The 18024-nt window shown below is 40.1% G+C and overlaps 1 protein-coding gene across 2 annotated transcripts in view; it reads left to right on the forward strand.

The window, feature by feature from the left end:
- The window catches only part of igsf9bb (immunoglobulin superfamily, member 9Bb), a 133485-nt gene extending 115461 nt beyond the window's left edge, over nucleotides 1-18024 (forward strand). The window contains exons 18-21 of one of the 2 annotated variants that reach the window (XM_066645711.1): nucleotides 2103-2189; nucleotides 8717-10357; nucleotides 13681-13808; nucleotides 15062-18024. In XM_066645711.1, coding sequence (XP_066501808.1) covers nucleotides 2103-2189; nucleotides 8717-10357; nucleotides 13681-13808; nucleotides 15062-15276 — 2071 coding nt within the window. In that variant the 3' untranslated portion in view covers nucleotides 15277-18024. The remainder of the gene's footprint in view (nucleotides 1-2102; nucleotides 2190-8716; nucleotides 10358-13680; nucleotides 13809-15061) is intronic. The other variant, XM_066645713.1, reaches the window with a different exon arrangement.

Consider the following 18024-nt stretch of genomic DNA (forward strand, 5'->3'; position numbering starts at 1 on the left):
GAGACACTTTCTACAGGCTACAGAGGAGAAGCACCATGTAAAGAGTGCACAGTTCAAAAGCAAAAATCTGTGATACGTTATGAGGGTGTATTATTCACATGACATGGGTGAATTGCACATCTGTGAAGGCATCATTAATGCTTAACAATATATACAATTTATAGAGTAAGACAATGTCTTTTTCTGGCAAGGCATTTGTTTTACTAAGACAAGGCCAGTCCACATTCTTCATGGATTACAACAGGATGGCTCTTAGTAAAAAAGTCAGAGTGCTAAACTTTTCCAGACCTGTCACCCACTGAAAACAACTGGTGCATTATGAAACAAAAAACAATAAAACAAAAAAATATGTAATGGAGGCCCTGAACTGTGGTAAACATGGCCCCATCTGAGCATTTTTGGAATGTGTTACAGGCATCAAATTAAAATGGGCAAATATTTTTCATAAAAACAATAAACTTACACACTTTCAGCATTTAAAATGTACAATGTAAAACATACAACAGTTTTTTTTACAATTTTTCTAGTAAATATACAATTTATTGATTTGCATATCATTGCATTTTGTTTTATTTACATTTGCACAGAATCCCAACTTGTTTGGGTATGGGGTTTGTAGATTGTTCTCTTTACCTGCTGTACTAGAATGTTCCTCTCTATTCACACTCATCTAGAATGTCCTCCTCCATTCACATTTTTCTAGAATGTTCTTCTATATTCACACTCATCTAGAATGTCCTCCTCCATTCACGTTTTTCTAGAATGTTCTTCTATATTCACACTCATCTAGAATGTCCTCCTCCATTCGCATTTTTCTAGAATGTTCTTCTATATTCACACTCATCTAGAATGTCCTCCTCCATTCACGTTTTTCTAGAATGTTCTTCTATATTCACACTCATCTAGAATGTCCTCCTCCATTCATGGTTTTCTAGAATGTTCCTCTCTATTCACACTCATCTTGAATGTCCTCCTCCATTCACGTTTTTCTAGAATGTTCCTCTCTATTCACACTCATCTAGAATGTCCTCCTCCATTCACATGTTCACATCTATTTTCCTGTTCTAGAAAGATCTTCCCTTTTCACACTGTTCTAGATTGTCCCTCTATATTCACACTGATCTTGAAGGATGCTCTCCATTCAAGTTTTTCTAGAATGTTCCTCTCTATTCACACTCATCTAGAATAATCCTCTTTCTCTTCACACTCATCCAGAATGCCCTCCTCCATTTACACTGTTCTAGAATATTCCTCTCTATTCACACTCATTTAGAATGTCCTCCTCCATTCACATGTTCACATCTATTTTCCTGTTCTAGAAAGATATTCTCTGTTTACACTGTTCTAGATTGACCCTCTATTCACACTTATCTTGCACTCCATTCCTGCTGTTCCTCTCTATTCCACTGTTCTAGAACATTCCTGCTCAAGAATATTTTTTTTTCATTTACAGTGTTCTAAAACAGAAGAGCTTCATTTCGGTTGTTCAAAAACCTTAACATTCATTTGTAATAATTTTAGATGCGCATGTATTTGAATGATATCTGATAATGAACATCACATGTTTATTTCTCTAAAAATAGTGGTATAAATCATGGTAGTAATAGCTTTGATAGTACTCATATTTATTTTTGACTGTTGTCAAAAGTGGAGTATAATGTCTTTTGGAATGAAACATTCCAATATCCTGAAAACTTTGCCCCTCAGTTTTAAGCTGTAGTACAGATATCTCCCTCTTTTTCATATTAGTTTATTTGGCCTTCCATTTCTTATGCTGGAAGTTCAAGTTCTCTGACTCGAGTGTAGATATCAAAAGCAGCTCTCAGCTCAGACTACTCTGCGTGTGCTGCCAGTAGCAATATCAGCTGGGGCACTTAAAAATTTAATTTATAATTCATAGTTTAAATGTATTAATAAATCTAGAATTATTCAAAATATGTGTGTCTTTTAGATCTTTCTCTCTTTTCACTCTCCTTTTTTTTCTGTCACGCATTGCCTCCTGCTCTTTTGGTTTTTGTGGAAATTGAAGCTCACTGATGGCCCTCATCCTCCCCTGCCCCCTTTCCTTTTTCCTCCTTTTTCTGTTATGTTTTCCACCGCAGGACTCCTCTAACCCCTTTGCCTGGTATAGAGCCATTCTGGGAGGGGAAGAATGGGAGCAGCTACAAGCCCCCAACTTCAAGTCCTCAGTGAGTGCCTGTACCTCCTGCAGCAGTGTGCTCTGGCTTGGCCGAATGCTCCGAAACAGTGAAACCCCCAGCATTGAGTTATCATGCACAGTGTTCATTTAAATTCTCACTCTTTAAAATAAAGGTTCTTACATGTTTCCTGCTTTGGGTTGGTACCTCTCATGTCACTGTGGTGGTACCCTCAAGGGTACATCTTCGGAACCTTTATTCCATTGCAGTGTAATTTTTTTTAAGATTTACAGATTTTATTGCTTTACCTGCTCTTCTCAAAATGGTAGGTTATAATAAAGGGACAAACATGAGCCTTTTATCTTGGGAAAATGTTTTTTAAGGAACACAACTGAACCTGAAGACCTTTGTTGCATGGTCTAGCTTACATTTACATTGCTTGTATCTTAACGTACAAAAATGTACTTGTAACTTACCTTGTTTTCTTGCAATGCAGGAAAAAGCTTGAATGATTCCGCTCAATACAGGATTTTAAATGTTTTAATAGTTGGATCAGGTGTGTTTGGAGCAGTGAAAGTATTATAATTGTGAAGGGTAGTGGGCCTACAGGGCCCAGGATATGAATGTCTGCTCAAAATGTACCTGTTTGGCACCTTTATTTTAAAGAGTACAAATGAACACTTCACGTGTTAACTCAGCAGTGGGGATTTTGCTGTAAATGTGCGCTGCTGGGCCTGATTGTTGTGGTGGGCTGTGGACCCCTGCTCACCCCCTGCTGTGCTCATGGGAGACCCTAGTCTTTTTCCACCTTTGCCTGTCATTCATATATCTAGTTCTAAGCAGCCTGCAGTTATGCGTGTCCAGCAGAGGGCAATGCAGCTTAAGATTGTTTGTTCATCATGGAATCCCCATTCTGGCTTGATGTAGTGATTTATTTACAGGCGAAGACATTGACAGATCCTACAGCCTTATATGATGACAATAGGAGCCTGTGGAAATGGAGTCATACCTTGCTCTGATTGTTTTTTTTTTTTTTTAAAACCAGATTCACATTCATATTATTCATAGTGTAGCTGACACTTTGAGATGCCATTGTACACTTTGTGTGAGGTACAAGTAGGTTTATAAATACTGACTAGAGCTGGACAATTCAATCTCTTTGTAAAGCAAAAATGACTACCATAGTATTGGTGCAATTGTATCAACATACCAGTTGAGTATTGGATCATTCTCAGCACAGCAGATGGTTTATGTAATGTTTGTCAGTTTAGAGACATTTTCAGGGAAAGTCACTAACTCTAAACAGGGTTGTAGATATGTCTGTTTAAAATCACACTTTCCTGTGGAAAGAGCCAATCAGCCAGAGAAGTCACTAATGACAAAGCACACCATTTTGTGAATATGGGCATGAGCAATACCTGTATAATATGACTAGAAATTACTGCTCAGGGCCATTAATTGTACTAGTGTCAGCCTTACTGTATACCAGACAACTTTTCAAGTTATTTCTATGTCAGAGACAAATTTCCAATTTTGCTAGGCACTCTCCACTCTCTTGGGATTAAGGTGGTGGGGCTAGGTGTCAGACGAAACTTTTCTCATCTTGACGTTTCAATAAAAAACAAAACCTCAGTGTGTGACTAAAAGTAAAAGTAGTTTTCTTTATATTTCTTTAGCCTTTTCAAAATCTTCTAGTGTGTGGTTAGCATATGACCACACAAACAGTGCAAAGATTTTCCTACAAACAGCATTCCCATGGAGTCTAAATGAGCCAAGGGATTAATAGAGCTCTCATGGATTGAGACAAACATTAATGTTAAGTGATTAAGAGATAGAGGAGGTAATAAATGTTCTGTTTGGCCAAAACATTCTTCTGGGGTGTTATTGTACAACAGTGAAACTGTAACATGGACTGCACATGCATTTTGTGGGAATATCAAAATGTACAACGCACCCATCTAGGGTTTAAAGAATCATCCATTTTCTCTCAGTCTGAGCTCAAGGCTTGTGCCTCTGTCTAACCACTGCATTGCAAAAGGTTATCTCTTAACAACACGTGGTTTAAAACCTTAATGCAAACGTGTGGCTGGTGTAAAAGGCAGATGAAACTTGATAAAAAACCTGTCCCTGTGAGTTCACTTGAGTAAATTAAGCTTAATCATTCAAGGGGACTTAATCAAGCACTCATTTTTAGCATGAACATTCCTTAGATGCTGAAGCAGATGGTCCTCAAACTGAATATTTAACATATATCTAATTTGTGCCAGACTCTGCTGCAGAAGTCATAGTCCATTGGGCCTGGGGTGATAGAGTTGACAGGAAGTAAATCTACAGTAACACTACTGTGCTGAGAATTATCCCCGGCTAAACCTGTCTGGTCTGCTATGGTCCTCTTGAGGTCCCTATCCAGTGTTGGACAGTGGAGGATGATACATCATGTAGCATTAGATTGGTGACAATACCTAGATATACAATAAACAATAAATAATGATACATTTAGTGGAGAGTGTTGTGAAGCCTAACATAGTTTAGTGTATAAAGGTTATTTATCATATTTATTTGAACATACATTTGCAGAAACCTGTTGTGTAGTTAAAATGCTGTCAGACAGGTTTGCATTCCCACAAAGCAGAAAAGCTCATTTTACCATGATGCAAACTAAATACATTTGATAAATTGTGTCATTTTAAATGTGTGAACTCTATGTGGTGGTATTTTCTCCTGATTAGCTCAGTGTTCTTTGTTTGTGCTCCTCAAAACAGAGCTATGTTGTAACCACCAACAAGGTACATAATGCTACTGTAAATCAAAATGAAATTTTGTCTCTGCTTTTAATAAATCCAGGGCAGTGAGTACAGATACATGGAGTGGCAGATAGCCATTCCAAGCGCCTGGACAGTCTTCCACAGGGAATCTCAATAAATATATAACTAATATATGATATATTTGATTATATATATATATATATATATGAGTGAGTAAAATTAGTTAATAACATATACACACAGTCTACGTGCATCTGTTTTAATGTGTTCTATATTAACATTAAGTGTTGAAGGGGATATAATTAAATTGCTTTGTCTTTCTGAGCCTGCCCAGAGCAGGTTCAGCACACACCTTACTGACCTTTGACACTGACTCACAGACTGGCCTGCTGCTTCTTCATCTGACGCATCTTCTTAGAAACTTTACACAGTGGATGTCCTTGAGCAAGCTAAAAATACACTTAGATTATATAATACCACTGTGACTCAAACGGTGATCAGGACCACATATTAAACACCCAACAGTGGCTACTTAAAACAGAGCTTTTGCATGTGTGGAAATACTGCAGGTGACTTTCAGAAAAGTCAAATTTTTCGGGCTGTATATTTACAACTTTTAGATATTTTGAAAGCCTGAGGCGTCATCTGGAATCTACATCATTCTGTCTTCATTTCCATCATTTTAGCTTGGAGCTAGAGGTGGGTAATAATTTGGTAATAACAAAAAACAAGATTTACATTTTTTTTGTAATAGTGACACTAATTTAGGATTTGCAAGTCACAAAACACATGTTTTTTTTCCAGGCAGATTAACTGCAGCTCCACTTGTTTTCAAAAAAACATTGTAATTATTGCCCTACTATGGGCATTTTCAAGTGTGTGTATCTCATTTATGAAGATCTGTACACTGCTATGCCATTTAATTTGTGTACACTGTATTATTTATCATGTTCATTTAAAATAATAATAATAATAATAATAATAATAATAATAATAATAATAATAATTGGCCTTTGTGGTGACCATAGATGACCACTTAAGGGTTCATGAACACTCAAGAAGACTTCAATCTAAATGGCAACATGCTTCAGTTACGTATTTGTTTGTAATTATTGTGACACGTAGTTTTGTTAAAGAAGATAGTTAGTGTTTTCGCTGACAGCTACATTCCTTAACATTTATTTATGTTTATTTCTTATATGTTCAGTATGTAATTAAACTAATTAGCTAATGAAAAGTAAACTCTATATAAAATGAGTTTTTAAAAAATAATACCCAGCTCTTTCAAGAAGCCAAATATTCTGTGAGAAAAGGTATAATTATGAGATAATCAATTAAGTAGTGTTTAAGTTTATGTTACGCTACCCACCTCTGCCTGCCACTTAATCATAAACTATATACAGGTATTCTATATTTAGTTAAAAGCTGTGTCTCATGTTTTAATCTTCACCTCACGGTCTTCATTTCAGATTTTTCGCTTTTGATGCTAAGCCTCCTCTGAATCGCCTCTTTGTGACCAACACACCCCTGCACACCCGAGCGTGACCACTCTGCACAGCTGTGTACAGCACTGCATCTGAATCCTCAATTTTTACAGCTATTCATTCTTGTTTTGCTGTCTTTTTTTGTTAAGGTATTGTTATTGGTTAGCATAGTGGAACGAGTGACTTCTCTGTGCCACAAATTATTTACACTTGGTGAAGTACATCATAAGTGGATGTGACTTTGTTCAACAGGTGCTGTTTAGTGTCCTTTGCAGCTGAATTTACATTGTTAAAATGTTTCTTACCATTTAAACTGAAACAACAGCAGTGTGTTTGGTCTGAAGACGTTTGGGTGAATTCAAGTGGGTCCCCTTTGAATGTCCTGATCAGACATTTTTGTCAGTATTCTCCTATGGTTCAGTTCTTTACACAAATAAGGTCAAGCAGTCTGAGGGAATTTCAGAGGGCAGGAGACGTTCAGTGTTCTATGGCAGTCATAGCACCAAAGTTTCAAAAGACTTTTATATAAAGTTTTAAGAATTTGCCTCCCATAATCATTGACATCAAGTCATTATTTTGATGATGCCAGTCATATTCATTATAATGAGAATCAGACTCATTATTATAAAAGGGTATATGGTATTTTGTAGGTAAATAAAACATTGTTGTCTTCACTGTTATAAAGTACTTAGTGGCTTTTAATGTATTTTTAACAACTTATTTTTAAGTTGTAGAAACTGGTCTCTGTTGTATCCAGATTTGTTTAACCTCACAATAAATACAGCCCTGATTTGAGTCATATGAGTGTACCTGAAGTACATCTCTGAAGTATTCCAGTGTTAGGTGTATTGTGCTGTGTTTCTTGGATGTGCAAATGACTTCATTAATATGTTAAAAGGTGGTTTCACTGGCTACGTCTGCTTCTAACATATCATCAAATCAACTGCATCGACCTTCAGGCTGAGAAGAGCAGTGGGGTGTACTGCATTTTTAACCTGCATAAAGGACGAGATTAGTGAAAGCCATAGTTGTTCATGCCGAAAAGCTATTTGCTATAAATGCTTATTTGTAGCTATTGAGCAGTGGTAAAAATTTGCATCTGTGCTTTGTTTCTTTGTTGTGTGTAAACATATCCCTGACTGGGCGAGTAGGAATCCTCCTGTTTGGTGCATTATATTGTCTCTTGAAGCAGGGATGACATCACTGCCTCCAGAGTTGGTCATCATGAGGCAGTTGCCATGGAAACCCAGCTCCATCACTGCAGCCATTTAAGCGCATGTAAAGGCTGTAGTGATTCAGCAGAAACTACATCTTCAGCGACAGTGTGTTTTATGTCACTACTGCTAAACATGAAAATACTATGGCTCTGAAAATCTCCAGATTCTCGCTCTTGTTTTCTGGATTTTGTCTCATTTGGTCAAATAAATATAAGCAGCCCAGAATCGGATTGTGTTCTTTTTAAATATTGTGGCGGACACAGCCCCATGTGTGCTTGTTTCTGATGCTTATTCAAAACACTTTCTAAAGGAAGGAAAAATAAGGCACAACAGTCACAACGAAAGCATATAAACCTATAGCTATCAGTACTTGGCCACAGAATATCTTAGCAACAACATGATAAAACATTTATCATGATTTATCGAGATTTTCATGGAAGGTTAAATAGCATTTATTATTGTTAAGTAAACATTTATGGGCTCTGAAGGAGGCAAATACACTAGATTCTTAAATGACACAACTAGGACTATATGTGTGACAAATCTGTTATGAACCTGTAAAACAAGTCCAGACATCACATTAAGTGCAATTTTAGATGAACAGATTTCAACTTGTGTTAACCAGCTAAAATTCACTTGAGGAAAGGGACTAACAGCGTTTTAAAAATGCATTCATCCACATTGATTTATATGTATAATAAACATATAAATAAATACATGCACATTCAGAATAGCAGACCATGAAAACCATAAATTTAAAGCAAGACTGAGTGTTTGAAAACTTGCAGGAGGCCACAGACCTTCCATTTTTTTAAATAGTAACAATTATATTTCCTGGCAGAACAAGGATAGGTGAATGTTCACAACTTTACATGTACTTTATGTGTACAATGATATTTGTCATGCAGTACAGACAGGTTACCTAAAACACTGATGAACTCTAGCTATATTGGTTCCTTTTTTGTTGTTTATTTGTTTTCAAATAAAAATTTGGGTGAATGTTCTCATCTAAGCAAATCCAAGAATTTCACGTACTAAAAAGCCTGTTCAGATGTTAGTTTTATTAATTCTATCTACAGTTCTGCTACAAATCCGTTTCTTGTCTTTTTCAGGTCATCGTCAGGAAAGATGAGTCCAGAGAGTGTCCGTTCCCTGGGACCACCATCTGAGTCTCCCGAGGATGGCTCACGAACTAAGAAGTTTCCACAAAGTCCTGCCAAGGAGAAGGAGCTGTCCTTGTACAAGAAGACAAAAAGAGCAATAATAAGTAAGAAATACAGTGTCTCCAAGCATGAAGCTGAGGCTACTACACCTATTGAGCTGATCAGCCGTGGTCCAGATGGTCGCTTTGTCATGGATCCCACAGAGGCAGAGACACCTGTCAAGCCCAGACGTATCGAGGGCTTCCCATTTGTGGAAGAATCAGATCTCTACCCTGAATTTCGACAGTCTGATGAAGAGAACGATGATCCAGGACCCATGCCTCCTATGATGGCCGCTCTCAGAACCCATCAGATCTCGCCCATCTCTTCCAGCCAGGAGTCTTACTTACAGCCGCCAGCCTATAGCCCCCGCTTTCAGAGGCCCATGGAAGGTATGACCATCATGGAGAGCAGTCGGCTTCAGGCAACAGGGCAGATACGTGGTGCTCCTCATTTTCGAGCCTTTTCCCATGGCCAGTTCTACGGCTATTTAGGCAGTCCTGGAGAACCTGAGCCTCCGCCTCCTTTCTATATGCCAGACACCAGCCCACTTAGCTCGGTCATGTCTTCACCCCCTTACCACTTTGAAGGTCCTTTTGGTCATCCCACGATACCGGAAGAGATTGGTGAGGGAGAGATTCAACACTATGCAGTCTCTGGCTGCGCCCTTCCTTTGGCACACCCATCCTCCCGTTCCCCAGATATCTGGCAACGACCTGAATTCTCCTTTGCCACCCTTGAAGGTCCTCACTTCATCTTCCCCCCTCATCACCCTTTGCAATTTCACCGGGAACCTCCTCTTCCTCCTCCACTTGTCCTGCCTCCTAGTGCTCTCCCACCTGCCTCCATTCACTTACCCTCCTACCCTGGTATCCTGCAGCTGGAGGTCCCAAAAAGTCGGCCAGGCAAGTCTCCCAGCAAAGTCAAGCCTCAGGGCCTTCCAGCCAAGCGTTTACCTATGCAAGAGGCACAGAGTCTAGGGCAGCTAAGACACACAAGCCACGGTATGGGTGTGCCAGTATTGCCTTACCCTGACCCAGCGTCTCATATGGTTGGCCCTAGCTCCTTTGGAAGCCTGGATACACGTTGGTATGAGCTCACTCCCAGGCTCAGCCCCAGGCAGCCCCGTAGGATGGAACCCAGCATGGTGGTTCTCCAGCCCTCCCGCCTCTCACCTCTCACTCAGAGCCCCATTAGCTCTCACGAGGGCTCACCAGAGATTGTAGTGCGTCCTAGGCCCCGTCCTAGCATTGTCCAGCCACCCATCCCTCCTGAGATGTCTGAAATCACTCTGCAGCCCCCATCTTCCGTCGCCTTCTCCAGGAGGTCCTCACCCTCTTCCTCTCCTGCGCAAGGCCAGGGCAGCCGAAGGGCGAGTCCTAGCTACCGCTCCCACATGGCCTTTGCCTCCTCAGCCACAAGCTATCCATCCCAGTCCCCATCACCCCCCATGGAAAGCAGCAACGTTTTTGGGCAGATGCCAACCCACAGGAGGACTGAGGAGGAGATCCTTCCATCAGAACCCTCTCCGCCCCAGTTATCAGCTTCAGGGTAGGTGCAATGGACTTACAGGAAACAAATCAAATGGCTAATGTACCATCTGCCCAGAGTCTTAACATATTTGTCTTCCTTGAGGCCTCAGTGCAGTATTATAAACAAGCATAGCAATTTTGATATACACTGGCAGAAAAAAAAAGAACCTATATGGGTACATTGCTGTTCACTGTACAGACAGTGCCTATGTACCTTTAAAGACACAACAGTGATTTAAAAGTCCAACATTAGACTTCCTTCTCCTGAAGGAGAGGTAAATATTTGTAAGCTTTCAGTATAGAACTATGTAAGTTAGAAATACAAAATATTAGTCCAGGAGATATACCAGGGCTTAATAAATCAACACAACTTCAATGCAATCTGCACTTAACACAGAAAATGGTACAATTATGTTTCCTGTCCAAAAGTACTAAATTTGTACCCTTGAGGGTACTGCCACAGTGACAGTTTTTCTGAGAGTGTATACAACTAAAAGATGTATATTTACTCTCATATACTGAAGAAAAAAAAACATTCCTAGGAACACACAGCAGATTTAGCAATGTATGCTAAAATATTTGCATTGAAATTCATCTGCTCTTTGCTAAACTGCCCTAAATGCCTTACATTTTTCAAACCATTCAAAATCATTTCCTACATAGATGATTTGTGCTTTACAGCAATGTAGCTCTCAGTCTCACTAATGCTGCTTTTCATGTCAGACATCAAATTTCATTCATAAGGTCTGTGAAGCACTTAAAGACACTTGTCTAAGAGCCAAAACCAAGGAAGGTTCATTGAGTTGCAATATTAGGAGCAAATAAAGCAGCCCAAGGCAGGATGGATTATTTGCTTCACAGATATGTTGACAGACCTTTGGGGCTAAGTGTCTGGAGAAATGCAATTTTAAGTTCATTTAAAATGCAGAACCAAAGCCCCTTAAAAGCCTGGAATCAGAGGGACACCACCACTGGACCCCAGCCTTTCCATTCTGTGTCATGCTTTACCCTGCCTTTCACCCAACAGGAGGAACCCAACATGTGCATCCCAATTGACCATTCAAAACGCAGTTAAAATGAAGCCCTGCTTTGACTAACTCCAGGCTTTTTAGGATGACTTACAGTATGTATGAAATGGAGGTTGATTTAGTCGTGTCCAGCACAGCGGGCACAGGGCTCCTCTCCTTTTCCTTAATAATCTGACCGCATGATTGCCTCTCCCACACTCCCCCTTTCTCCCATCCCCCATCACCCAGGTCACCCCAGCTCTGACTGCCAGGGGGGAGGCTTGTTGGGCGAATCGTGTTGCAGGGACTGTCCGCTCTCATCTGTTGCAATGTCGTCATCATCTCAATTAGGGGCAGTTGGTCATTCTTGATGACTCCTGGAGTCTTACCTGCTTTGTTTTTGATTGATCTCAGCTATCTGGGCAGCGTTGTTGTGACCAGGTCCTCTACACCGCAATAGGTAAGGGTTGGATCCATGTCTGAAAGGGGGGGGGCAGCAGGTGGGGCTTTTATTCACCTTGTTCTTTAAAGGGGAATACAAGTTTGTGGATCTTGATTTATTTAGTTTCTTGCACAAACCTGCAGTTTTTTTCTCTTTTGTTTATTTTATAGGCAGCCATGCATTTAAGTTCTGCAGTCTTGAGTACTATATGCATTCTTCTTTTGATATGCATATGGGAATTTTCTAGTTATTCCTGATTAGGAAATCTGGCATATATCATGTGGTCAACACAACCTCATGCTTTAAAGGCTGTTTGGGAAGAATTACTGAAAGATGGGACACACATTTTGGACGGTGAGCACTTTTTTGCAGGGGTGCGTTTTGAGGAACCTCTTTAACGAACAAAGCTATTAAAAGAATAATATAAATATTCACAATGACGCCTATGTTTACAATGAACTATTTTCTCAGTAACGTAGTTGTGCAGTTGATTACACTTTAACCAGTGTAAGAGCATGAATAGCTAATGCTTAGGATCAAAGTAGGAAAGCAGCAGTTTTACCTTCTGCACTTTTCAAGCATGAGACTGAGTTGCATATTGTAATTTATTTTGTGTAAGTGCTTTGTACAAGGACAATTTTACACAATGTACACTTTAAAGAATAGCCTTTCTGTAGCACTGATGTGAGTCTAAATACAAAAATACCAAAGCACATGTTTGCACTGAACTGCATGTATAAGTTTGGACTGCAGAACACTACCATGTTAAAAAAAAGGATTTTATCAAAAGAGCTCATGCACTTTTCTTTGTAATGGGGAAAATACTACTTGCTCTGGGCACCAAACAGCTGTCCCTTTTAATTTACATCTCCGGCCCAGTGAAGTGCTTTTCAGAGTATTCCCCTTTAAAGTTCTGTTCCATGTGCAAAATTCCATGCATGCCATCGCTAAATATTGCTCTTCAGTTGAAAAACGAACAAATATCTGATTAAATTCTTGTTACATCTGTTGTCCGAGTGCTTTGTTTTATTTTTCATTATGTGACTGTTCCCAAGTAGCCATTTTCCCCTCCCGCCATCTCTCCCCCTGTCAGCATGGTGAAGCCCATTGTAGACAGTATTCATGTCTATGAACACATTTTTGACAATGCTTTGTCGCTCAGCTGTGATTTCCCCCCTCTACTAATGGCTTTTAATCTCTCTCTGCAGCCCCAGCAGACGGACGGCCCCACTATAATGCTCTTTTCCTTGTTTTACCGTGCCTCGTCAGAGCCGAGTGTGTGTGCGTGCGTGTGTGGCAGAGTATGTGGGCTGCCATTTTTAGTGCCTCCATATTGTATTTGGATGGGAAGACTGTGAATACAATCTAAATGTTTGACAATGCATACTTTTACTGCTATTAATAGCATACAATTTCTATATCTTAGTAACCTTACTTTCTATGCCATTCAGTAATTTCTTCAAATTTCTCTCTAAACAGATACATAATATGTTCCTCTACTAAGGTATGCCTCTTTAAAGTCCAATTTATTTTCTACAGTAATCTCAAGCTCAAATTTCAAAATTTCTAACACTTTCAAGCTACTGATTTATCTTTCATTGTTCTGACTATGCAGAAAGACACATACCTTTGTAGCTTTGCGTATACCTCTCTTTCCACTCAAATCACTTTTTGCTCCATAATTGTCATGCTGAACAAGCTGCCCGATTCTGACAGTGTGGATGTCTTGGACTGGTCTGTAGGTAATCTGGTACGCCTATAGCTTGGCACTCACTACAGTAACTTGAGATTGGATTGGGCCAAGCCATATGTGGCCAGTGTTTTATCAATAGTAGGCCATGGGACAGCTCTTCCTCTGTGTGATAGCTTTGCCTCTCTTTGTCGTTTTCGCAGAAAACGTCGAGGTATGCCAAGTGGCCCTGCAGGGTCTGAGAGGATAGAAGCACTGAGATATCAACGAGTCAAAAAAGTCAAAAAGGTTGCAGTCAACAATAACAACTCAAAGACCAGAAGGAAAATTGGTGAGTCTTCTTACTATTTTTTTATCAGCGGTGTGCAGTGGCAGGTGTATGTAATGCTAAATGACGAATGCAGATTACATGCTGCAGTTATGACCCCTCTCTTTCCCTTTTTTAGAACTTTGTTGCCTTCTTAATTTGACCAGACCCACCCTGTTTTGCAGATCTCAGTCAAATAGTCTGTATACATCAACTGAATCTTTCCAAGCAGCAAACAGCACAGCACTGAGGTGTGAGTAGTTAGTGTTGTGTTACTGAACCGCCTTCTTGGGAGCCCTTCTCCAACACCAGCACTTCTGGCTTCACTTTTGTTGATTGCTTTGTATGTCTTAAATCTCTTAAACTCTCCAGTGTGGCTTCACAACTAGTAGATCAACTAAAAACACCTAAAAGCAAATCTCTAAATCATCACAATCATGGACTTTCAGATATGTAATTAAGCATTCTTAGGGCTGTGGTTGGCTTTATCTATTTGTGTAAGATGGCTGCCCTGCTTATCCTGTGTTTGTGTGGAGTGCTGTGTATGAACATCCTCAGAAAGCACCTCAGGATGCAGTACCAACATGAAGGTTATGAAGAGTGTACAATTATTTAAAGGGCTTAGTTGTTCAAGTACAACTATTTCCTATTAGAGAAGTACTATATTAGTAAGTAATATGAATTTAAAACTCACTTTTGTAAGGAAAATAGCTCCTGTAGTGTTGTAAATCTCAACTAACTGCGATGGATTAAAGTCTTTGGGAAAGGAAAAATTTACATATTTTGTGCCTGGTGCCCTAAAACAATACCCTCTGGTGTTGTGTCTAAGACAAACACAGACGATTCACATAAATGGGTGTTCTGTTCTCCCTGGCACTACTTTTCTTCCCTAGGCACTGTGGCTGTCTGCCCATCGTTCTGTTTGGGTGTATGTGGGTGTTCATTGCTATAAATGGGTTAAATGTGAAGTCTCACTGCTGTTTCACGTTGCTTTTAGCTGTGCCCCCAGAACCCAGTGTTGTCACGGCATGTGACTTTAACCAAATGCTAAACTGAGACTTTTAACAGAGATTTCTTGGAAACGAGACATTTCTCATAAACATTCAAAAGGACATGAGATTAATTTCAAGATCATGTATTTGTTGTGTTGCACTCCAATGTCACTTCAAAGATTCTTTCTTTTCTTTCTGAATGACGTACAACGCGCTACACATCCTTAACCCACATTCCTTGTCTGTCCTCATAATCTGTGATTCATGTTTCCTCACTGGCTGCAGGTGTGCCGCCCTCTCAGACCCAGCAGCACCACACCTCTCAGGTCCTCCCACCAGAAGAAGCTCTCTACCTCCGTAAGAAGAAGAGGAAGTTAACCAGACAGGACCCGTACACCCGCTTCTCTGCTCTGCTGTACCGTCGCCCTCCATCAGAAGACCAGAAGGCCATTTTGGCCAGTATGGACACAGCAGATCCGGACCACGCCACTCTCCTGTGAGGGCCAACAGACCAGGCCACACTCTTCCCAAAGCCCACTGATCCTGCACTGAGTAATCCTGGCACCTCGGCTCAGCCAGCCACACTCCGTATCCACACCTCACGTCCCACTCCACTGTCTTTTTTTTTTACTTTCTTTTTTTCCCCTCTCTCTTCTTTTGTCACGGGATATTGTCAGTTGGTAGTGTTCCAAGGTTTTGCTCCAGTGCAAGATTACCTCAAATGAAAAATTGGTCCTTTTTAAACATTTACTGGAGGGTCCTTCAGTATTGTATCATTTTTTTCCTTTTTTTGGGGGGGTGGGTACATTTTCCTGCAGAGTCGGCAGCAGGTCAGCATTTAGTTCATCAGTATAGTTTACAGCTGTCATGACTCCTCACATTCCTGCTGTAATTCCATTCTGCCAGTAGTCTCACTCTGTCTCCGTAGAACACAGGGTTCTCACACGTAGACCAAATATACCTCAGAGTCGCCTGAGACTCCTCAGCTCAACACTGCTGTACAGACTAATGTTCAATAATCTCCAGATATTTACAAACATTTCATTCCATTTCTGAGAACTGTTGCATGTTAGGGTTTTGGCGTGAGTGTAGATGTTTCAGGTCATGACTGTTATACCCATGATGGTATTGTGTATAAAAGGTACATAATAAGCATTGTGTGTTTGTGCAGTGCTTTTGGTCTGTTCCATTCACATACAGTATAGGATTCTTCCTTTGCTTCTCCTGGAAGGTGGAATGATCAGTATTTCCAGTTTTGGCGGAGGGCCTTACTTTTTTCAAAGCACAACGATTCATGTGTATTGCTGTCAGTGGTGAAATGATACTGAAAAGGGAACAAAATGGTTGCCCAGAGCTGCACACAGATTTCTTCTCTATGACCAGAAACTGCTGTGGCCATGTGTGTGCATATTCTGAGCTTAATTTCTGAAAGTAAGTTTTTGCATTGGAGCAAAATCTTGGTAATCACTGTGATGTAATGTTTTAAGCTGATGCTCATTTAGCTTCTGTTAATTTGACAAGCTCCTATTCAAAACAAACTATAGTAATGCCAAAAATACTACAGCTTCCTTAATCAATAAAACTAATAAGTGTACTGTACTGTGAGGAGGATAGGATTTTGTGCCATATTGTACTGTAGTATTTTTTTCATCTATATAACATACTCCCCTTTAGTCTTAGACAGGCATATTTAAGCCTTAATAGGGCTCCTGTGTGCTTGCCTCCATTTCGTTTCTCATTTTTGTTTAGTTTATTAAAAAGTAAACCAACTGCCTTCGTGGGCCATTTTTGTAGCCTTTTGTTTCCTGGTTTATCTTGGCTGCGAGTAGAAGCAGCACCCCAGCGCCGGTCTGTCTCCTCTGGACAGACCTTAGGGGAAATGCCTGTGAGATGACTAGGCTTTCCTCATGTGGCCAAAGTTTTTTAATGTGTATCTGTCATCCAAGGGTGCTTCTTTTCTACCGGTTAATATGTATTCTCACTGTCAGGACAGACATATCTGGGCTCATGTACATTCACTTTGGTGGCCAGTGTAGGAAGGGGGATGCTGCTGGTGGTGGTCAGGGTGGTGCTCAACTTGTGGGTATGTTTTTGAATAACACTGGACCTGCAGGAAAGCTGATAAGGGCGTAGCTTGGCTGAATGGTTTGCTGCTACTCCAGCCATCTAAACGGAACTCCAATGTTAAGCTAGGGTGAGCATTAATCTGTTTGGGTTTGCAAATTGATTGCGTTGGTTCATGATCAAGCCCCTCCCAATGGCCAATCAGTACAACACAGGCATTTTCAACAGCCTACTTCCGGTGCTATAGACCTTATGGAGTCTTCAGACTGTAATCTCTTGAAGTTACTCAGTTTCGCTAAGTTGATCTTCCAGCAGACATGGCTGCTGCTCTTCACCTTAACACCACAGTATTTGATGTTTAATAGGATTTCAACATCATCCAACGTCTATTATGAGTCAGCCTTCCAATGTCTGCTGTGGCATCTTGAGGGCCATTCTTTAATGTCCATCAAAATGCACTTTAGCGTTAAGGATTTCCTTGTTCATACTTGACTTACATCTGGGTGCTGAATGTGATCACCAACTTGCATTTACATTTTTAGCTACAGTGAGAACATTTTGGATGTACAGGAGCAGGCATGTACCTCAGGCTGAGTTTAAGTAAGGAAATCTGCCTGCTGGAAAGTTGCGTGGATGCAGTTTTCTTTTGTTGTGATTGCACTTTGTTAAATGCAGGAAGTTCTCTGATGTATGTTGTGCTTATGTGCATACGCACCAGCGCATTTACAGTGTGTCCGTGTGTAGGCATGATGATGATAAAGGAAAATCCTATGGGAGATTTCACTTTGCCTTGGTCAGGGGATTGACTGTCAACTAGTTCCACAGCATTTGAAGCTTATAGATATGCTGTACTGAGAGAAACGTTTATTGTTTGCGATTCTGTTTATAGATCATGCTACTTTTTACACTGTTAGAAGGATTTTCAGTCTTTGCAAAAAGCTGAAATTTGTTATCCGTAATTGTTGTTCCATTTATAATTAAGGTAACTTGTCTGATTAGATAACAGTTACAAACCTAGAAATGCTACTGCGTGGCAAGTGGCAATACCAGTTTAGATTACAGATGTTCACAATAGGTCACGTAGTTCAGTTCAAATATGTGCTCATCAAGTATTTACAATACATTTATCTGGGCAATTTTTGTCAACTATGGTGCTTTGTAAAAGATATAGAACTATTTAATTA

Source organism: Hoplias malabaricus, chromosome 15 (assembly GCF_029633855.1).
Source record: "Hoplias malabaricus isolate fHopMal1 chromosome 15, fHopMal1.hap1, whole genome shotgun sequence".
Taxonomy (NCBI): Eukaryota; Metazoa; Chordata; class Actinopteri; order Characiformes; family Erythrinidae; genus Hoplias; species Hoplias malabaricus.